Raw genomic sequence first — 23,300 nt, 5'->3', positions numbered from 1 at the left:
TTCTAAGCGCTGGGGAGGCTACAAGGTGATCAGGTTGTCCCACGGGGGGCTCACAATCTTAATCCCCATTTTACAGATGAGGTAACTGAGGCCCAGAGAAGTTGAGTGTACATATTTATTACTCATTTATTTATTTATTTTGCTTGTGCATATCTATTCTATTTATTTTATTTTGTTAATATGTTTGGTTTTGTTCTGTGTCTCCCCCTTCTAGACCGTGAGCCCACTGTTGGGTAGGGACCGTCTCTAGATGTTGCCAACTTGGACTTCCCAAGCGCTTAGTACAGTGCTCTGCACACAGTAAGCGCTCAATAAATATGACTGATTGATTGACTGACTTGCCCAAAGTCGCACAGCCGGCAATTGGCAGAGCCGGGACTTGAACCCATGACCTCTGGCTCCAAAGCCCGGGCTCTTTCCACTGAGCCACGCCGCTTCACAAAAGAAGCGAGCAGCTTTTCGGATTCGGAACAAGAGGCCTCCAACCGGCTGTGAAAGTCCGATGGGTCAGGTTTTCCGGCGTGAGACAACGGAAGACGCCCGTTGCGGCAGCTGGGGACGGCTAAGAGGGGGTTCGTGCTTAGGAGAGGGGCGGTTTCATGATGTTCTGTCCACCGTGGCTGGGAAAGATTTAAGAGGAAAAGCTGTGTGGCTTCCTCCTAAGCACTAGCCACGAGGAGCCTGGACCCGTATGTCCGCCCCATCCGTGGCGGTGAGCGCTAATCTGGAGCGGGAGAAGCTCCGTGAGCCCACTGTTGGGTAGGGACCGTCTCTATATGTTGCCAACTTGTACTTCCCAAGCGCTTAGTACAGTGCTCTGCACACAGTAAGTGATCAATAAATACAACTGCTTGATTGATTGGGGTGGGGAACTGAGCCAAACTGTCCTTGGGAGCGGGAGGCTCTTCTTACGCTCCATCCCCTGAGGCGGCTCCGCTGCCAACCCCCGAGCCAGACTGGGCGCGTCGTCAATCGTCGTCGTCAATCGTATTTATTGAGCGCTTACTGTGTGCAGAGCACTGTACTAAGCGCTTGGGAAGTACAAATTGGCAACATATAGAGACAGTCATCATCATCATCATCAATCGTATTTATTGAGTACTTACTATGTGCAGAGCACTGTACTAAGCGCTTGGGAAGTCCAAATTGGCAACATCTAGAGACAGTCCCTACCCAACAGTGGGCTCACAGTCTAAAAGGGGAAGACAGAGAACAGAACCAAACATACTAACAAAATAAAATAAATAGAATAGATATGTACAAGTAAAATAAATAAATAAATAAATAGAATAATGAATATGTACAAACATATATGGCTCCAGTTCAGCTCTGCTGGTGGGGCAGAGTTTGGCCCAGTAGGGAGGAGGGGCAAAAAGAGAGCAGGTGCTTCCACACCTCTTTGACGTGGCCCGGGATCCTGGGTAGCGGCGGCAACAAGTGCCGCCGCCAGAGCCGAAGGATGCGCTACTTGGGGGGAATGGGCAGGAGGCCCGGGCCCGGGATCCAGCGTCGTTTACAGAGCTGGGTGGCTCCCAAATAGGCGAAGGCGACGGCTGGGCACGCCAACCGAGCTGGGTCAACACCCCATTCCTGAAGGAGGGACCTGTCCCCTCCTCCCCTCCTTCCACCTGCCAAGAATGTGGACGGTTGGCTGCTTGGCACCACTGCCACCAAGCCATTCTAAGAAAAACGGGAAACGAGGCTAAAGGTTCGTTCATTCATGCCGCCCAAATCTGATGAGGGAATGACGAGCTCCCTTCCCGTTCACGGGGGCTCCCTCTGAGAACTCCTGAACCAGAAGAATCGGTGGTAGGCACGTAGGCAAACACGGTACGGGTTGATAGGGTGCCACCCAATCTCTCCCCCAACCTCACTTTCCTGTCCCAAGGGGCAACACTTGAAGCAAATTTAATTTTTAAGATCCCGGCTCTATTTTTCTCAGCCCTTCTTTCCCTACCAACACGAACCGCTCGTATGCTCCCCATCCTCGGCTGGGGCTCGGCCCATCTTTGGGAAAACACTACCCGGGGAAGGGAGGGGATTTTCCCAGGGGATTTCCCTTTGCCCCCGTCTCTGGCCAAGGTCAGGAAAGAGTCACCCTAACTAAACACACCCTTATCACATTCGGATATCGGTGTCCAAAAGGTGACAAAAATAAGGCCAAAATAGAATCCCAAATTCTGGAAATTTAAACGGGGTCATTTTTTCCCCAAATTGCAAAAACAAAAATAAAGAAATTTCCCACTTGATGATTTAGCTCCTGAATCATACTTGGTTTTCAAACCCGAAACCTCCATTCCCTAGAGACTGGCCACCTAGGCAGGACTCCCATCAGATGGGTCTGGGGGCCGGGACCCAAACTGCGGCGCCTCAGACATCGGCCTCCCAGGACATTAAGTTCTCAGAGCTGAGGCCAAGGCCCCGCCCGGCCCCTTGGCTAACTCGGAGTGCCCGCGCCTGCCGACTCGGGGCAAGGCGGTGGCCCCACCTAAGCCCCACGTCCGGCACCATCTGACACCAAGGAATAAAGCTTCGCCCCAAGTGATGTTCTTCCTTCTGCTCACAGCTTTTCCTCTCCTCCAAACCGTCCAAAACCCCTACCCACTGGTGCCAAGGTGCTCCGCCCACTCTCTCCCTCCTAACTTCACCACTCTCCTGTCCCACTCACACCCCAGCTTGGTCCTCACAAGCCCCCCTACTCGCTGTGCCTCGTTCTCCTCTCTCCCACCTCCGTGCTCACTCCTGTCGCTGCCGGGACCCCTCCCCACCCTTCAAACTCAAAACAACCCCATCTCTCCCCTTCCGCCAAGCCCTTCGGAAATTACACGTCCTCCAGGAGACCTTTCTCTCCTCCCCGGAGGGATCATATCCTCCCTGACACCTCAGCAGGTCCGCACCAGCTTATCACTCGGGGACTCACCACCACCTACAGCCCCCCTGGAGCTACCTATTGTCTTACAAGTGCAGCCCACTTCTTAAGCACTCACTCACCTACAGATCTATCTTGTTCTCCTTCTTCCTCCTCTCTGTAAATGTAAGTTTAGTGTAAGTCTCCCCAGCACCTTGAGGGCAGGTACCTTGGCTACAAACTCTCACCAAACGCTCCTGAGCACCTGGAGCAGCGCTCTACACACTCAAAACACACTCTTGATCGACCGACGTAGGCTGAACTGGGAACGCCCTGCACTGATCCCTCGGGCACAGAGGGCTGCTGGCATCACAACGGGCCCCGTAAAGGGAGAGCCCTCCCTTCCTCCCCCACCGCCCCCTTCCCTGCCCCCACAGAGATCAACGGAGGAATCCGTGTGCTCTGGCGGAAAACTGGCCACGATTCCCAGAAGAGGGATGGGGGGGGGAGGGGGGCCTTCCTGTTCCGCTTTTCCCATCTGCTCCACACGCGCACCAAATCCCTCTCCGGTGCCCGCCTCACGTGCCATTCAAAGAGGAGACAGGATCACCGACTTTTTCAAAGTAATTCCATAGATAAGTGTGACAGACATATCCACTAATTTTTTTAATGGAATTTACCTGACCAGCTGCTTTTTAGGGTCTAGTATGTTCAGTAACTTGTCTGCATACACCTTCTTAGAAGCAGTAAAAAGAATGATCTACAAATTCAGGGGAAAAGAAGTAATCATTATACATGGTCTAATATGCTGAATTACATAAAATACAGGTGGGTGTCATTTTCTTAGGAATCTTTACCTCATAAATCTGAGACATGCGTTCCAGGAATTCTCGGAAGAACGGCCGTAATCGCACATAAACCTAAATGACACGAGATAGGTTTAAACAAAACAAACATACACAACAGGCACAGGGAACAGAGAATCAGCACCGCTTCGTTGGAGAAACACTGAGCTCTAGCTCGGGTTAACCTGCGCTGAGTACTTAGAGGAGCTCGCGGTTAAGCATAATGAAACACGGTACTAGACGGTCGTACGTGGTACGAGGTTAAATTAGCATCTTTCGTGGAGGGGTGACTCAAGAGTCCCATCTGCGACGGTCCTTCTGCCAGCAGTTAAACGAGCCGCACGTCACGGAATCCGACTTCATCTGGCACGGAATGCCAGGATCACCAGAGCCCAAACTGGGACTCCCTCCCGGAAAACCGCCCCCCACCAGCCCCGTCCCCTCCCTGCCCTGGCTTTGGATCCACCACCCGTCGGGTCCATCCAATTCACAGGCTGTCTCTGTATGTTCACCACCTTTAGCTGACCTGACCCGCCTCAGTGACCTTCCTCAACGACTCGGGATTTCTCGGCGGTCGCCCGCCAGCCCACGTCGGTCAGACGGCTACGGCTGCGGGGCCCGGGAAGGTCTACCATTGGCCAGGCTGGTCATAAACTAAGTTGGGCCTTCCTAAACTTCTCAATTTGGAGGTGCTCTCCACCCGAACACGACTTCACCACTCCAGGTTGAGGAAAAGCCACAAATAAGAGTCGTTCTCTCGTCAAGTTCTTAATAAATCCCCAAGGGGAGAGGTGAGAAAGGACAGGTCTCCTGGCAGTGGCCCTTACGAACTTCCTTCCCACTGGTCTCCCCGTCCCAAGACGCTGAGGCTGCCGGGGCCCAGAGGCGGAGGGGATTTTTAGGGAAAACGGGCCGGAAAGATGCGTCCTATGCTCCCGTCGGGTTCTGGGGCCCTGGACAAGGTGTTCTCCTGTCCCTTCCCCTTACACCACCAGATAGAGGGAGGGAGGGAGAACCCACGTCTCCCTGAGAAGCCCAGAGAAAACACTTCTGTGCCCCGCTTCATTTGGCCCTGCCAAACACATGGCTCACACCCTGTATGGCTGAGAGAGAACCACCACGGCCGTGAGCTCTTCCCGCCCTGGTACGCACTCACGCAGCTGGTGAATCTGTTCAGCTCCAATCCAGAACCCCTGCTCTGAGAGACAGATGGGGAGGGAACCAGCCAGCTTGTGAAGGTGGTCCTCCTCAACCCCAGAGTACGCTACCGTCGAAGGAACAAAGGAGTCCCCCCACATGCTCGGAGGAATAACGGTGCCAGTGGTCGGGGTAGGAGCCTCCTCAGCATCACCTGAGGCCTTACTGGCTGGGCGGAGGCTTTTCCTGAAAACGCAGAACCTGCACAGAACCTTTCTGAGGAAGATCCCAAAGTGTCTTTCTAGCACCTCACAAAATCTCTCGGGCGTAAACTGCCATTTCGAAACGGGGAATCGCTCGGGTCCCTTCCATCGGGAACGAAGAATGCTTTGGGTTTAGGGGTGATACCGCCTTCGGCCAAGAGCCCACCGGGAATGGGGAGGTTTGCTCCGGCATTAATCTTCCCATTTGGCGATTGCATTTCTCTCTCTCTCTCTCTCTCTCTCCTTGCTCCCAGTTTGGGATTTCATCTCTTGCTACTTCTCTTCGGTTAGACTGTGTTTGGTGCTCTGTCTTGGAATTGAAAAAATCCCTTTGAAAAATCACAGCTAACCGCTGAACGTCTCTGAGCCTCCACCTCCTCATCTGTACAATGAGGATAAAAATACCAGTTCTCCTCCTTCCTTGGGCTGAAAGCAAAGGACCGTATCCAGTCTTCAATAACCATCTTGCCAAATCTGACCGCCTCTACCCTAACCGAATCTTCGACACTGTACACCACCCCCTTCTCCGCGAAACCTCATCCAAACTTGGCTTCACTGACACCTTCCTCTCTTGATTCTCCTCCTGCCTCTCTGACTGTTCCGTCTCAGTCTCTTTGGCAAGTCCCTCCTCTGCCTCCCACCCTCTGACAGCGGGGGTCCCTCAGGACTCACTTCAAGGGCCCCTTCTCTTTTCCATCTACACTCACTCCCTTGGACAACTCATTCGATCCCAGCTCCACGCAGATGATTCCCAAATCTACATCTCCAGCCCTAGCCTCTCCCCTTTTCTGCAATCTCCCATTTCCTCCTGCCTTCAGGACATCTCTACCTGGAAGCCCCGCGGACACCTCAGACTTTAACGTGTCCAAAATTGAACTCCTAGTCTTCCACCAAAACGCTGCCATCCCCTTGTCTTTCCCATCCCTGTAGACAATACCACTATCCTATCTCAGAAGCCTGTAACCTTGGCATTGTCCTCGACTCATCTCTCATTCCACCCACATACTCAATCTGTCACCAAATGCTGTCGGTTCTACCGCAAGAACATCGCTAAAATCCACCCTTTCCTCTCCGTCCAAACTGCTACCACATGAATCCAAGCACTTATCCCATCCCGCCTTGATTAATGTATCATCCTCCTTCCTTGCTGACCTCCTGCTGTCTTGCTGTCTTGTCTGGCTTGCTCTCTCTCCCGACTCCAGTCCATATTTCATTCTCCTACATGGATCATTCTCCTCGAATAACATTCAGTCCACAACTCCCCACGACTCAAAGAGCCTCCAACGGGTGCCCATCCACATCTGCACCCTTACCATCGAATTTAAAGCACTTAATCAGCTCGCCCCCTCCCACCTAACCTCGCTGATCTCCTACGACAGCCCAACCCGCACATTCCACTCCTCTGGCACCAGCTCGCTCTCTGTGCCCCAATCATCATCATCAATCGCATTTATTGAGCGCTTATTGTGTGCAGAGCAATCTCATCTACCTCCCCACATCCTCACCCTAGCCTGAACTCCCTCCTTCTCCACACCCCCACCTTCATAGCCTCATTAAGGTCACACCTCCTCCAAGAGGCCTTCCCCGATTAAGCCCTCTGGAACGTCCCTGGCTCTCTCTCCCTACTTGCATCTGTGACCTCAGGCAATTGATATCCGCCCCATCCTCACCCCCACGGCACTTCCGTACATATCTTTACATTATATATAATTATTTATATTAATGTCTATCTCCCCCACTAGACTGTGAGCTCGCTGTGGGCGGGGAAAGTGTCTGCCGGCTCTGTTGTACTGTACTCTCCCAAGTGCTTAGTACAGTGCTCTGCCCGCAGTAGGCGCTCAGTTGATAGCACTGACTGACTGATTTGACTACCTTCTATCCATCCCAGAGGTTAGCCCGGCACATAGCAGGTGCTGAAGAAATACCATCACCCTAACGGGGGCCAAAATGGGGGGTTAACAGCTGACGGAGAGTGGCTTCACTTCTGCCTCGGGCTGAACGCTTTTCCCATCTCCCCAGGTCCTAAATGGGAACTCCGCGGACACAAGGGCAGCCTCATTCCTACCTCTGTCCTTCCCTTGCCCCTGAGCTGCCTGTGGGGTGATCCTGACAGCCAATAACTTGGTAGGTGGCAGGAGACGGCTTCAGGGAGACCCCAAAACTACATTTAGGTCAGGTGCCTGGAAGCTGGCCACGGAACCTAGGTCAGAGGCCGGTAAAACGGAAGAGGGGCAACCTGCACTCTCAATTTGTCCACTTTGGAAATGCTTAGGTACACGCTCCTTTGAATGACTGACTCACTGAGTTGCCGGAGATCGAGAAATGTCCGCCAGCAGCATCAAACCTAGAACTGGGGGGTGGGGGGGGCTAATGCCCATTTTTGAATTTTGAGGAAATCAGGCCTCCAAGGACAAAAAGCTCCCTGACTAGCCTGCGAACTCCGGGTGGGGCGGGGACCTGGTCAGTCCTCTTCCTGGCTGTCCTTTCCCAAGTCGTGTGGACAGTGCTTTGTGCACCCCTGAAGGAATGAAATGCCCATCCTCTGACGGATGCCAAAGGTCAGTCGGGTATTAAGTCGGGGAAGAGGATTGCGTTGTTAAGGCGCAGCGGTGAGCTGGAGCCAGAGAAGAACGATGATTAAAATTCATTCATTCACTCAATCGTATTTATTGAGCGCTTACTGTGTGCAGAGCGCTGTACTAAGCACTTGGGAAGTACAAGTTGGCAACAAAATGGCAGCCGGGCTCCCCTGGTTCTGGCATTGGATTCCTCCAGCACTACAGGTGTTCTCTGCCAGCAGGCACAGGTCTCTCTCCAAAAACTTTGCCCCTACGGCGGAGGCTGCTTTAGGGGACTTCCCTAATTAGCCGAATCCAACTGCTTCCACATCCCTGGGCCTCTCAAGCCCAAAGCTCTCTCGCCGGGCTCTCTGGAAAACGCGAGTGAGGAGAGTGGCTCCGTCCCACACACTGGGACGTTCTCCGGGCCATTCGCAGGATGTGACCGAATCCCACGGTCATCTATTTGGGAAGAGAGTTGCTGCGCTGGACACAGCGTCTATATCCCGAGTGATCTGACTAGGGACCAGTCACAGACCAAGGACCGAGAAACTTCTAAAGCAAATGCTCTGGCGGCAGGGAATTCCTGATAAGGCCTTTCTATCCTTTCCGGCTGTTTCGTCGGTCCTAAAAGAAAAATGCAGAGCTGTTCTTGCGCGAGCGAGTTCAGGCTCAGCGCTTTTTCCTGGATGAAAGGAAGAGGGAGCTGGGAGAGACGGATGAGAGTGGTGGGCCATTGGCCCGCCCTGGACTGAAAAGAAAGGGAGCAAAAAGATAGTCTCCCTTGTTGTTCCAGTGGTCGTAAGAGAAGCTGACTGAGCGGGTTCGGCTCATGGGACACAGAGACGCTGTTTGGCACAAACTGGGCAGAAACTCCCAACCATCATCAGCACGGTGGCTTCCACAGTCTCGGCACTTCCCACTTAATCTTCCGTCTCAGGGGCACTTAAGATAGTCTCGGGAGACCGCTCCCCGCCGTGGGGCCCAGGAGGAATCTGCTGGACAGCCAAACAGGGAGGGGGGAGTGCAGGGAAAGCAGCTGGGCAAGGCCTCCGCTCTCGTGTCGGCCCAAATCTCAGCCCCCGGAAGGTCTAAACTCTCACGGCCCCCTCTCCCTAATTCCTGCAGCAGCCGGGGCTGCGGGAGCTTCGCCTAGAAGAGGGAGACTTTTGAGACGTGCGTCGGTGGGGGGGGGGGGGGGCGTTCAGAAACCATTTCTAAGACCAAGAAAACCACGTTTTACCAACTGGGCCTTGAAGAGGTGGTTGAAACGGTTGCTCTGAAGCTGAGAACGTTACCCTAAACAGCACACTATTACTATTGGGGCGCACGGCCATTTGGAAAATGGGACAGGAAAGGCTCATTTCCCGAAAACCTTTAAAAGGCAGCACTAAGTGAGAAAACGTCCAAGAGAAATACCGAATCTCCCCTTACACACGAGGCAGACAACTCCTGAGATCCCCAAATACGGGTCCGGGCACTATGGCGATGACTTCTGGGTCAGAAGAGAATATGTGACCCCAGGATTGAAGCAGGAAATATGCTTCAAAAGACTTTCTGTTGAGGGGGCGGAGTGTTTGGACTCTCACCTCTGATGGGGACAACTAGGGGTCTACCTCCCTCTTGTCCAAAATTCAAAACAAAAGGGACCTGGCAGAGAATAACTCACACTAGGAATGGGACCCCGGGGTCAAACCCGCAAGAGCTAATCCACACACTCACTTTAGGAAGAAAAGAAGTATTAAGGGATGAAACAAGACTTCAGATGCACCTTCCAATCACTACGGAAAACACCCAGAGCGACACCACCCGATCCCTTGGCCGGACCTCAGAATTAGCTACAAAACTTCCCTGCCCAGCTCCTGAATCACAACTCAGTCCTTCTGCACTGCGCGTTCCGGTGAGAAAATGCCAGTTTGGTCCTCGAGTATTAGTGGATAAAAAACTTCTCAAGGCAATAACCCAGCTCTCTCTTTCTCTCTCTACCCCTCCCATCTCAACTAACCTATCTATACGTACAATTTGCACCTGGGGTGCTATCATCGGCCACCACTCCGTTTCTGTAGTAGCTGTGGGGAAGTGATCGCTCTTCTTTGAGACAAATAAGGACTCTCTTCTGGGCAGGGCTATAAGAGGAGATGAGGACCAAAGGCCTTCTACCATGGCAGGCGGACGTGAGGCCGTGAGGAGTCCGAGTTGCCGTCAGGGGCCCAGGGAGCCAACGTGCCGCAGGACGAAGGCCGCGGGGCTGCCGCCTGGGCCCCTGCTATGGCTCGGCCACCCCGGAAACCAACGACCTGCTCTAAGAGAACTAGACGGTCAAGTTGCCAAGACTCCTTTAGCACTCCCCTAATGGATCCTGGCTCTCCTGGAGGGTGCTTACCACAACTGGATATCTGGACAGCCAGCCGCTGGGCCCAGAGCAAGCTGCTTTTCCTGCTGTTCAGGAAGCCACTGGCTAAAGCCTTAGCGGAGCAAAGAGCCCAAATCCCTGATGCCCCTGCCGCACTTTAGAGACTGAGCCGGCCACCACTCTTAGGCTGGGCGGCCCGTCTTCTGTCGGTCTTCGTTCAACTTGGCCACAGGGCCGGGCTGGGTGGCTAGCACATCTTCAAAATACAGAGAGCTCTGGATCTTGAGGGAGACAGAGGAAGGTCAGAGACGAGGCTGTTCGGCTCGGGGGCCGAGCGAAAAATCTGTCTTTTGAGTCAAGCAGTCCTGCTTGTGGATAGAAGTCATCTTCTGGATGGAGGAGGGAAGGAGATGACCCTAGTGTCTTGAATTGGTGGATCTGCAGGAACAGAAACTAAATACAGTGGACACCTCTTAACTGAGTAACAGCACGGGATGGATTTCCTGACAACGTGTGCCAAAATACATCAGTATAAAGAACTCAATGCGAGCTCTGGGACGAAGCTTAGACTTCTTTTCTCCGGACCCCAATCGCTCCAGTACTATAGCATTGCAAGAAGAAAGAAACACTCGTATTTTTTTTTTCCCCCAAAAGAAAAAACATAAAAAAGACCCACCTCAACGAAATCTTCTTGGGATTTTGGTACACCCCCCTCCTACCACCCCACAACTTCTGCAGCTCCTATTTGGAATGCCTTTCTTTCACTCTAAATGTCACTCAGGGAGACTACTGGCAGAAATAATATTACTAATAATAATCCCTTTAAGATTGTGAGCCCCTCGAGGGACAGGGACCTCGTCTAATTCCCTCCCGCGTATCCTTTCCCAGCACTCAGTGCAGTGCTCTGCACACAGCAAGCGTTTACCTAATTCCATTACTACCTTGAATTTGTCGAACGCTTTCATCTTCTTTCACAGTCTTTTAGACTGTGAGCCCACTGCTGGGTAAGGACTGTCTCTATATGTTACCAACTTGTACTTCCCAAGCGCTTAGTACAGTGCTCTGCACACAGTAAGCGCTCAATAAATACGATTGATTGATTGATTGATTGATCTTTCAAAGCGCTTGCACATTGCTGATTTCATTTTTGCCCCACAACATCCCTGTGAGGTAGGGAGAGGGCAGGTGTCATCTCCATTTGACAGACAGGGAAACTGAGGCCCGGGGAGGCAAAGTGGCATCCCCAAGGTCACTCAGGAGGCTGGTGGCAGAACTGGGCCTGAGACCCAGGTCCGCTGACTCTCAGCCCCGGTGTTTCCTTCCCTTGGAGATGCCCCCAAGGCCCGAGCCGGCAACGGCGAACGCCCGCAGCAGACCTGGAGCTGAGAGGGGTCCCGGAGGCCTCTCGCTCTCTAGGCCGTCCGCAGCCCAGTTCCACGCTGCACGGGTTCGGCTTCGGTTTTAGAGAGTAACGGCGATCTGTTAGCCTGCCAGTCGGCTGGAGAACCACGTCAACATTAGCCAAAACCAAGATGCTCAGTGAAGCAGACCCCTACTGATCTGCAGGATGGGAGAGGGGAAGGTTAGAGGGGAGGGGGACACCCTCTGGGGCCGCTGGCCGAGCCCGGCGACTTTGACAGCGCGGTGAGAGCCCCCCGAACCTCTCGCCAGGCCAGGAGAGGGTGAAATTCGGGGATCGAAATCGAGAAATCCCCACGGCCAGAGAGTAAGTCAAACTAAGTTTCTCTCACTAAGACTGGATGAGCACTGGGCTTCGCCGACGACGCACTTGCAGGGAAAATGCGTAGGACTGTTTATACTCTCATAGCGCACAGGAAAAAAAAAAGCCTTCATTGTCTTATTTCGCTATGTTATGGTTTTAAGCGGGATTCCTCCTGGAGAGAAAGGGAGAGGTCCAGAGAGGAGAAGTAAAGGTATTCGAGGCCAGTCGACTGGGCCTGCTATAATTCACCCGTCACCAGACGCTCGAGATCGGAGGCACGGAGACCACAAGGTAGGGGCCTACGCAAATTCCCGGCTCGGATTTGGGGCGGGGGGGAGTGGGGAGAATTTAGGGCTGCGCATCGGGATTCGACCGCTTCATTTCAACGGCCAAGATCAAGCCGGCTTCTGACAGAATATGAGAGTACATACAGCACTTCAATAAGGCGTTCTGCTGCGAGTGGACCGCTTATTTATTTTTTATTTTTTTTTTGCAGTTTAGGAAGTACAGAAGTTGTGTCTTACCTACTAGTGTGGTTTCTCCAAATTCTCCTAGTTCATCTCAGACCCTTGTGAACACTTCTTCTTTGCCAGCAGATGGAGACAACACCACTGAAAGTTTAAAAGACATCATTCCCTGTTTAAAGGGAGCTTGCTGGTCTGAACCTCAGGGGAACCTCGCCCAGGGAGTTGGCCACGCCAACTCCAAAAAATACACGTCCGACGGCAGGCGGCAGGGCTAGCTCTCGCCTGGGAAGCCCAGGGAGGGAAAGACAACGTGCGCGTGGATCGGCCTGAGACGTTTCTGAGGGGAGAGGCGGGCGCGGAGCTGGCGCCTGCCGTCCCGTCCTACGGCATCAAAACTAGCTCTGGGAGAATGGAGGCTCCCTTTCCCTTCAGGCTCACTCGCCCGCCACGAGGCCCTGTTTGGTTTCCACCTCAGAAATCCCCGCACGAGGACAAGAGTCCTCGGGGTTCCTACGCCGACATCGCTCGCAGAGACGTCCCCCACCTACCTCCCTTCCTTCCTCCCTCCCCATTCTCTCTCGCTGTCTCCCTCCCTCACTTCCAAGACCACCAGAGCACAACAAAGCGACTCCCGAGGCCTACAAAGCGAACCTATCGGAGAGGCCGGGGAGCTATTCAAGTCACCTCGTTTCTGTCCTAAATAAGTCCAAAATGAAAGAGCAGCTGCACCGCAAACTCGTCCACCCGTCGGCCCCCGGGGTCTCGGCCGAGGTACGCGCACGCAGACCCCCGGGCCCCTCCAACGGAAACCAAAATATCCCCGTGACGTGGGATCCGCCGGCTCTCAACCGGATCTCCAAACCACTGCCCTTCGGCTGCTCTCCCGGCGCGATTCAGGAGGCGACCCGCAGCGCTGGACGCCGGGCGAATCTCCGACCCTCCTCCGCTGCCTCCCTTCTCCGGCGGCAGACATCGTGAGCCGACGCTAACGGACGCACAACCGCGAGCCCCGCGGGACGCAGAACGCCAGCCCGCTGCAACGGACCGAAAACGGGCCCAAGGGGCACCCCCGGAAAATGTCAGGCCTGCCCTCGCTAGCCCGGGGCACACGGTGGAGAGCCCTATGCTGGGAGGCCACAAATGCACACGGTGCTTTCGGCTGATGGTCGCCGGCCAATCCCAACTCCCTAAGGCGCCCTGAAACATTCCTTGGAAGACCGACCATCTTCCTACGGAGGGCCCCACCCCTACCCGCCCGGGAAAACCACAACGCCCAGCCAGACAGCGCCCGGTGAGGGGGAGCTGGGGGCCCAAGCCGTTGCCCTCCCGAGACCCCAGAACGGGTTCCGGCAGCCGGGCGAGCTGTGCCCCAGCTGATTCTCCGGCCTCTGGCTCTCTCTGCGGCCTGGGAGAGGGCCGTGGCAGCTCTGCGAGCGGACGACGGGGTCCGCTTCCTTCCCAAGGAAAAGACCACCCGGTCCGGCAGGTCAGCCGGACTCCGGGGACCTAGCTCTGCAGACCAACCGAGCTCACGACCCACCCCGGGTCAGACAGACGACACGTTTCGGCTGGAAAACAACGGACCAACAATTCCTCCTCTTCCTTCACTCGGGGCTGCCGAAATCACCGGCTGTAACTAACTGGCGGACTCCTAATTGGGTAGGGAGGGGACGGGGAACGCTACAATTTGGGGATGCTACAATTTCAGTGCTCCTGCCTCCACCTGCTTGCTGGCAAAGAAAAACAATCAAACTAAGCATCGAACAGCGGTCAGGAAGAACGTTTGCATTGGTTTTTTCCCCTCGGCAAATCGATACGCGGGCTCCCGCTGCTACTTCGCACGGCGACTGCGTAGCGGCAGAAGCGTTACCGGATCCCAACAGCCGCTCGGCGGCCCACCGGGTCCGCCTCTTGTCGAGGCGGAGACGGAAACCACAGGTCGCACACCGGGAGGATCCGGCCACACCGGCCGGGGCACGTATTTCGGAAGCGGTGACTAATTACCTGGTAAATGACATCTTGGAAGAGGACCGGGAAGGTGAGGGCAGCATCTTCGAGCTCGTTTAGGCTACAGTGCACTAGTGTCTCATCCTGGAGGGGACAGAAACAAAAGGAAAATTGCCAGGAGGGGGTCAGGAGTGGACGGACACCGAGTTCTTCCTGTCTGCTCCTTCGTCCCCATCATCAGTCAAACAAATGGGCTGCGGGATCCGAACCTGGAACCCTCTCTGAGGGGGTGCGCCTCAGCCGGGGGACGATCGGCGTACTCGGGGCCGAGCCGCGCCCGGGGGGGATCCCTGTCCCAGTAAGTCTGGAGAAGAAGGCAGGAGCTGTTGCTTCAAAAAGGACACTTCTGAAGCTAGAGAAGTGGAACATTTGGGGACTGCTCTCCTCAAAAGATTCCAGGCTTTCATCCCGAAGCGTCTTGCGCAAAAGGACGGGGCTTCGCCTTTCCGGAGGATCCGGAGAGAGGCAGATTGTCACCTCAAAGGCAACCAGGGAAATAATAATAATAATGACGGTATTTGTTAAGCGCTTACTACGTGCCAAGCACTGTTCTACGCTCTGGGGTAGACACAAGATAATCAGGTTGGCCCACGTGGGGCTCACAGTCTCGATCCCCATTTTACAGATGAGGTGACTGAGGCACAGAGGAGTTGAGTGCCTTGCCCAAGGTCACACAGCAGACGAGCGGTGGAGCCGGGATTAGAACCCACGTCCTCTTGACCCCAAGCCCATCCTCTTTCCGGTACGCCACGGTGCTTCTCACGAGAAGCCACGAGCCACGAGAAGCAGCGTGGCTCAGTGGAAAGAGCCCGGGCTTTGGAGTCAGAGGTCATGGGTTCAAATCCCAGCTCTGGCAGTTGTCAGCTGTGTGACTTTGGGCAAGTCACTTCACTTCTCTGGCCTCAGTTACCTCATCTGTAAAATGGGGATTAAGACGGTGAGCCCCCCGTGGGACAACCTCATCACCTTGTAACCTCCCCAGCGCTTAGAACAATGCTTTGCACATAGTAAGCGCTTAATAGATGCTATTATCATTATTATTATTATTATTATTATTATCCCGGCTTCGCCACTTGTCAGCTGTGCGACTTTGGGCAAGTCACCTAACTTCTTTTAGACTGTGAGCCCACTGCTGGGTAGTGACTGTCTCTATATGTTGCCAACTTGTACTTCCCAAGTGCTTAGTACAGTGCTCTGCACACTGTAAGTGCTCAATAAATACGATTGATTGATTGATTGATTCTCTGGGCCTCAGTTCCCTCACCTGTAAAATGGGGATTAAGACTGTGAGCCCCCCGTGGGACAACCTCATCACCCTGTAACCTCCCCAGCGCTTAGAACAGTGCTTTGCACATAGTAAGCACTTAATAAATGTAAGCGCTTAATAAATGCCATCATATTATTATTATTATTATTCTCACAGGGAAATGGTCCTGCCTCTTTCGTAGTGCCACTTTCCTACCTCAGATCAGAGCCAAAAACAGATTCCTGCAGAGTAGCAGGCTGTGTTCTCCTTTCACTCAGAACCCCGGTGAGCTGCACGGGCCCCTCTTCACGTCTCACCAAGTGAGCCCAAGCCTCCCGGCCCCCAAAGCCAGCAACCTCACTCTGGATGCAGCGCGCGCCTCACGGGGGTCCCCTCCTGACCGGAGCCCACCAAGGGAGATGACAGAGGACACCTTGTTCTTCAAGGGAAGCGCTTAGTACAGTGCTCTGCACACAGTAAGTGCTCAATAAATACGATTGATTGAGGGATGCTTCACTTCACCCGATCCTATCTTCCTTTCCTATCAGATCTGCCACCAGCCCGCCGTCTTCCTTCTCCTGTGGCAAATCCTTCGTTGCTGACCCAGATCGAGTCCCACCCAGGTCAACGGAGCTCAGCGGTCACCCTATTCCTCACCTGATCACCGGCTGGCTTCAGGCGCAGCCGCTCCTCTCGCTTGCTTGCCCCCGTGGCCACCCATCGGGCCCCGACGCCTCTCCACCAGGCCAGGGCCCGGCCCCCTCACACCTCGACGGCCTCAAGAACCCCAGGACCCCTCTATTCCCTCGCCCTCTGCTCTGCTCGGGGGCCGGGGATACCTCCCCGAGGCCCACACTGTGCCACCCTACGATCTCCCCGCCTGCTTCTGGATTATTATGTATAATAATTATAAAAGATCGATCGGTAGGCGTGCCTAACCAAAACCTTGGAGGGTTTTTTTTTTGTTCGTTTTAAACCTTCAAACTGTCACACTGAACCTAAAGTTTCCCGGTGTTCTCCCCGTTCCCCAGGTTGATGGGTGGGAATTGGGGAAGGAAGTCCGTCCCTCCGGCAAGGACCCCACACCACGGCAGAGCGCTCGCTTGGAGGCCACCAGGATTCAACTGATTCCCCCTTTTAGACTGTGAGCCCACTGTTGGGAAGGGACTGTCTCTATATGTTGCCAACTTGTACTTCCCAAGCGCTTAGTACAGTGCTCTGCACATAGTAAGCGCTCAATAAATACGATTGATTGATTGAACTGAAGCAAACTGAAGTTTCCTGGTGTCCAGCACCATCCACCCACCCACTCAACGGGGGCCTGGGATAATAATGATAATAATAATGATAGCATTTATTAAGCGCTTACTATGTGCACTGTTCTAAGCGCTGGGGAGGTTACAAGGTGATGAGATTGTCCCACGGGGGGCTCACAGTCTTAATCCCCATTTGACAGATGAGGGAACTGAGGCCCAGAGAAGTTGGGTGACTTGCCCAAAGTCACACAGCTGACAAGTGGCGGAGCCGGGATAATAATAATGGCATTTATTAAGCGCTTACTATGTGCAAAGCACTGTTCTAAGCGCTGGGGAGGTTACAAGGTGATCAGGTTGTCCCACAGGGGGCTCACAGTCTTAATCCCCATTTGACAGATGAGGGAACTGAGGCCCAGAAGTGACGTGACTTGCCCAAAGTCACACAGCTGACAAGTGGCGGAGCCGGGACTTGAACCCATGACCTCTGACTCCAAAGCCCGGGCTCTTTCCACTGAGCCACGCTGCTTCTCTGGGATGGGGCGTAACGTGAGCTGTTCTGGGAGCCTGACCACATGGGCTTCTAGGAGGGAACCTGACTTTACCGTGGAGGTGGGAAGAGGAAGCAGAGACGCTTGAGGGGCATTCCGGGGCAAGCAGGGATTGGGCGGATGATTCCCGAGGAAAAACGAGAAGGGATTTAGGAGGGAAAACGAGCCCAGGCCTGAGATTCCCTGTGAAAATAAATAGGCCGTGAAGGGGAAGGGCAGGGTCAGCGAAAGGAACTTGGTCGGAGGCCGGCAGTCCAGTCAAAGGATCAGGAGCCTAGAGGAATCCTGAGCAAATCAATCAATCAATCAATCAATCAATCAATCATATTTATTGAGCACTTACTATGTGCAGAGCACTGTACTAAGCGCTTGGGAAGTACAAATTGGCAAATGAGCAAAGGGATGGTGCATCACCCTGCTCCGGCTGAATGATCCCGGGAGTCAGAAGGTCCAGGGTTCTAATCCCAGCCTTGCCACCTGTCTGCTGTGTGACCTGGGGCAAGTCCCTTCACCTCTCTGGGCCTCAGTTACCTTTTCTGTAAAACGGGGATTTGCTTGTATCCACCCCAGTACGTCCTACGGTGCCTGGCACAGTGTAAGGACTTAACAAATTCCTTCATCATTAGTAGTCTCTGCCTTTCGTACTTACCAGATCCAAGACTAGTGAGAACTCCGGCGTGCTCCGTGTCTTCAGGGGTAGGGCGGGCTTCCTGTTCAGCTGCTCTTCTGTCAGCGGGGGGACGTGCTTGATGAAGTAGTAGCTGCAGGAGAAAGAGTGCTGTTACAATCGGGGTCGGCCCGGGGCACTTCCCACGGACGAGAAAACAGAAAAATATCACATCGAGTCCACTTAAGAAAGATCCAGAAACCTTGAACTCGGAACGAGCCCAACCCCCTAAACTGCCAGACACAAACACCATCTCAAGTGCCAACCGCCCCCCCAGCTGAGTTGGTTTATATTGAGAGAGGGGAAGGAAAAAAAAAAACACCACGGTACTTACGGATCAAAAACTTCCCAGTCTTCTTCATAGGTGGCTTCTGCGTGTGCTGATGAATAACCACTGTCTGGAGATACCGGCCCTAGAATGTAATCAGAGCGCAAAAAATTTACCTTTCAGTTTCAATTCTTTACTGTAAATAGGTCCCTATCACACTCAATCATAGTTTTGAGTATTTAACTGGGTGCAGAGCCTGTACTAAGTGCTACATGGAGAGTGCAATATAACAGATTCGGTAGAAATGTTCCCTGCCCACAAGGCACTCACAGTTTAGAGATGGAGGCAGACGAAATAAATTACGGATGTGTACCTACTAATAATAATGGCATTTATTAAGCGCTTACTATGGGCAAAGCACTAAGTGCCATAGGGCTGAGGGTGGGGTGAATAAAGGGTACAAATCCAAGTACCAGGGCAACAGAGAAGAAAGAGGGAGTAGGGGAAATGAGGGTTTAGAGGGATAAGGTCTCTTGGACAGTACTTCAGATGAGGCTTTGAAGGTGAGGAGAGTCATTGCCTGTCAGATAGGACAGAAGTGGTAGCTTGAGGCCAAAGGCAAGACAAGGGCAGGGGTAGGCGACCAGATAGATTACATCGCTGTACGGTGATTACGGTGGCTTTAGAGGAGCAAAGTGAGAATGCTGGGTTGTTACAGGACAGCAGAGAGGTAGGAAGGGGCAACGCAATAGTGATTTAAAGCCAGTGGTAAGGAGTTTTTATTTGATGTGGAGGTGGATGGGCAACCACTGGAGTGGGGAGACTTAGACTGAACGTTTTTCAGAAAAAATGACCTGGGTAGCAAAGCGAAGTGCGGGAGACAAGAGGCAGGGAGATTAGCGAGTGGTCAAGGCGGGATAGGATAAACGTTTGGATCAGCGAGGTAGCAGTTTGGATGGAGAGGAAAGGGCGGATCGGCCACTACTGACCAGGAATTGACCAAAGTGCTGTGCTGACCCGGCACGGTGACCACGTGGGAATTGTGACACCGCCCCTGCGGGAAACAAGCCGAAACAGGCGCTGAGACCTGGGGCCGGTCGGATGTGGTTGGAGTGGGCGGGAAATTGCTGCAGTTACGTATTTCTGAGCCCTCAGGGACCATACACCAAAACCCCTCATTAGCTACCGAGGGAGTTGAATCAGACCAGACGACCCACGTGCGATGAGTTGAACACGAGTGCTTCCTCGTGTTCAAAATTACAATTCTCCTAAAACGATGGCCTGACACTGAAGAAGTTTGTGAGTATGGAGAAGTGATGGACCACATTCTCCGCTCCCCAGCTCTGCGTTCCTACTTACCCGGTGAACCCCTCCAGTCCCCCACCGACCCCATCTCCGAGCAGTTGCCCCACTGCTTCCTTGCAAGTGCATCTCTTAGGTCACCAGTTCAATTCAAGTTTCAATTCCCTTGGTTTCCCAAACACGCACGACAGACAAAGCCGTACAAGAAGCACGGCTGGTCTTCTCCCAGGGCTGTCTTCTCCTGCTGATGCGCTCCCCATGGCCACGATTTTACAGGAATTCCGGGACTCCAGCTCGGATAACGGTCAGCCCCAGAGGGCTCCAGAAATTAAAGGGGCCCCCCTTGTCATTTCTACCTCCCTCGTGCTGATTGATCGCTGGCCATTTCCACGAAGGGCAGGGCGACGTGGAAGAGAATCTGGGGGTTTCAATCGGCTCCACGCCAAACCGTCTTGGCCGACCCTGGCTCTCTGGGGTCTGAATTTGAGGGGAGGGGAAGCGGTGGGGCAGAGCTACCGACCCACCCACTCTTTCCTCCCCATCTGGACCCCAGGGCATTGGAGCAGCGCCCGACCCTGCCAAGGGCAGAGTCGGGACCAGCCCCTACAATTTGTAAGGGCCACAGGCTACGTTAAGCTCAAGTGGCCGACGTGGATGAGAGAGGCCAAGGCTATGGGCCATTGCCAATCTTGTGTTGGAGCTCTTTCTGCTGCCCGGTAGTGGCATTCGAGTTTTTCTAGCCCCCAACTCAGGCAAGGAGATGGGGCACCAGGAAGGTAACGTTCTCTCGTCTTTTTGGGGGTAAATCACTCGGCCTCTCTCGGCCGGTTTCCCCATCTGTCAAGTGGAGACAAATAACCTTAAAGCGTGAGCCCCATGCGGGACAGGGTCCACGTCCATTCGGATGGCCACTGATCTACCCCAAAAGCTTACCACAGTCCTTAGTCAACAGGGTGCAATACCACTATTTATGACGGTGTATGATGAGAATTATTATTATTATTATTATTATTATTATTATTATTATTATTATGAGAAGCAGCACGGTCCGGTCTCGTGGCAACAGCGTGTTTGGTTTTGTTGTCTGTCTCCGCCTTCTAGACTGTAAGCCCGTTGTTGGGTAGGGACCGTCTGTTTATATTGCTGACTTGTACTTCCCAAGCGCTTAGTATAGTGCTCTGCACACAGTAAGTGCTCGATAAATCCCAAGCGCTTAATATAGTGCTCTGCACACAGTAAGTGCTCAATAAATATGACTGACTGACTAAATGAATGAATGAAAGAGCGCGGGCCTGGGGGTCAGAGGCCCTGGGCTCTAATCCCAGCTCTATCATGTGTCTGTTGGGTGACCTTGGGTGAGTCACTTCACCTCTCCGTGCCTCAGTTTCCTCATCTGCAAAATAGGGGTTCGGTCCTACTCTCTCCTAGACTGTGAGCTCCATGGGGGACAGGGTCAAAACCCCATTAACTTGCAATTACCCAGCCCCCGGAACATAGTAAGTGTTTAAGTACCATAATTATTATTACAATGATGATTAGTATTATTATACCAATTCAATTATCCCCCACTGAAAGAACTGCCCTTTAAAGGGGAAGGAGATCTCTTCACCTGTGAGGGGTGGGACATCTCGGTCAGCAGCATCCTCCACTTCGTCCAAACCGTTGTTGATGGTGGGCCTGACTTGAAGCGCAGGGCTGGAGTAAGCGGCTCCGTTGGTTGAGGCGGTCGTACTGGTGGTGATCTCATCCACCTGGTCCATATCAAGCTGCTTTACTATTTCTTCGGCTTCCACAGCCTGCCCGGGCGAATCCGATCCCGATGTGCCTGGAAGGAGCGTCCGGGGCCCTCTCTGTCAGCGTATTCGTAACTTGAGCCACCCGGAGAGCACTACGGTCCGGGATGAGCGTCTCAGAGAGCACCCACCCATTCCCGCTTCGGGACGGTTTCGAAGAGTAACCCGTAGGGAGACGAACGGAAGAGGACGGTTTAGATTGGGCCCGACCCACGGGATACCAAAGAAGGTTTGGATCCTGAGGACGAGTAAATGTGGATTCTGTTCGATCAATGGTACGGACTGAGCGCTTACTACAGGCTAGGCTTAGTGCTGGGGGGGCGGGGGGAAGCGGGGTTCAGTATCACAGAGCCACGGGGCTTACAGTACCAAAGGGGTTCGATTTCAGGGGTGGTGGTAAACAGTATTTTCCAAATGCGTGCCGATTTAACGTCTATTCTCTTTTCAGATGGAATATTCAGGGATACTCCCTATCATCGTCCATCAGAAATCAATCAAAACCCGACAGTACAATACACGTATTCCAAAAATAAGTCCAACCCCTGGTATCATACACATCCTCCCCACTGCCAAGAGCGAAGTTTCTACAGGAACAAGCTGTGAGATACCACCATTTCTGAGTCCTACGGATCTCAAGAGCGACCACAAGGCCACCGGGCACGGGAACGTCCCTTAGGAGACTAAAACGGGACTTTCAGAGAATCACTTGAGTGAAAGAGAGCGGTGTTTACTGCCGAGACTCTACTGATTGATTCAGAGTTTCAACGTACCATTTTTATTTGCTGGTGAGAAGAAGTTGAAGACGGGAGAAAATATGGTCCCCAGTAACGTCGTCCTCGGAGGACTGCCAGGAGTGGGATTATCTTCTAATTTTCCATTTTGCTTTACGTGTTGGTTTGTCATTTCATAACTACCGGCTTCTGCGGGAGGAAAATGAAAAGACACAAACAAAATGACTCCACTGGAAGCCCAACAGTGCCTTTCATACGAAATTCCTAAGTGATTGTTGCTCTCCAATATACTTTCACCCGGTTTTACCCGAGCCCTACGAAACAGAGAAACACGAGTTATTTCTAATGGCACCAGTGAAGGCCCAGATCACCGAGGTACTTGATCCGGGACTCGGTTTTTGGGAACAGTGAGGAAGTCTCTGTAAATTCAGGGAGGCTGACTCACACCTCCTCGAAAAAACATTCCACTTCAAGGATTTGGGTCCACGACAAAAAGGGACGGAGACGCGGGCGGTGGGCTGGTCTCGGGGTGGGGCCGGCGGCCTGGAAATGCCAGGATCACCAACGCTGGCGCTGCCACCTGCTCTCCCTAATAAATCTTGGCCACGTGACGGCAAACGAATGATACCCAGGGAGGTGACCTGCAAAGCGGGCCGCTTCTGTGCTGATTTTCCCTTCTCTTTAGACTGTAAGCTCATTGTGGGCAGGGAATGTGTCCGTTTATTGTTGTATTGTACTTTCCCATGCGCTTAATACAGTGCTCTGCACACAGAAAGTGCTCAAATACAATTGAATGAATTCTAGGAGGAATCTGGAGACACAAAGATGCCTCTTTGCCCCCTGGGATCCCTGAGGGCACAGCACACCTTGCAGAAATGCAGACGGGAATACCTGCTCTCTTTCCCGGCTCCATCCCACTCCCTGTATTTTTGGCCGGAGGCCAGGCCCCCGCCAGCCAGCCTGCCGTGCTGGCAGCGGGGCAGAGTTGGGGGGTCGCCGTAACTGTTACCCTGGGGGGTCTTTCACAGGTGCCCGGGGAACTGGCATCAAATTCGGGCAAGGAGACTGTGCGGGCCTCTTCCCCTCTCCCACCATTCAAGAGTCCCCAGCGGGCTTGGGATAAGCGGCGGTCCCCTGTGCCAGGGGAGGGAATCCGGTCACTGATGGGAAAGCCCCCTGTAACTCTCATGCAGACCCTTCAGAAAAGTCATGGGGTAGCAGCAAGGGCAACCCACACAAACCAGCAGAGCAGCGTGGTCTAGTGGATAGGTCACGGACCTGAGAATCA

The 23,300-nt window shown here is 53.3% G+C and overlaps 1 protein-coding gene across 4 annotated transcripts in view; it reads right to left on the bottom strand.

Annotated features, from left to right (window-relative positions):
- The window catches only part of CTDSPL2 (CTD small phosphatase like 2), a 42,351-nt gene that overhangs the window by 7,853 nt on the left and 11,198 nt on the right, over nt 1-23,300 (bottom strand). For all 4 annotated transcript variants that reach the window (XM_038750294.1, XM_038750293.1, XM_038750292.1 and 1 more), the window contains exons 4-10: nt 22,052-22,201; nt 21,098-21,313; nt 18,253-18,331; nt 17,901-18,012; nt 14,199-14,285; nt 3,706-3,768; nt 3,529-3,608 (exon numbers count right to left, since the gene is read on the bottom strand). In XM_038750294.1, coding sequence (XP_038606222.1) covers nt 3,529-3,608; nt 3,706-3,768; nt 14,199-14,285; nt 17,901-18,012; nt 18,253-18,331; nt 21,098-21,313; nt 22,052-22,201 — 787 coding nt within the window. The remainder of the gene's footprint in view (nt 1-3,528; nt 3,609-3,705; nt 3,769-14,198; nt 14,286-17,900; nt 18,013-18,252; nt 18,332-21,097; nt 21,314-22,051; nt 22,202-23,300) is intronic.

Source organism: Tachyglossus aculeatus, chromosome 8 (genome assembly GCF_015852505.1).
Source record: "Tachyglossus aculeatus isolate mTacAcu1 chromosome 8, mTacAcu1.pri, whole genome shotgun sequence".
Lineage (NCBI taxonomy): Eukaryota > Metazoa > Chordata > Mammalia > Monotremata > Tachyglossidae > Tachyglossus > Tachyglossus aculeatus.
This window is presented reverse-complemented; position numbering and strand designations above follow the sequence as displayed.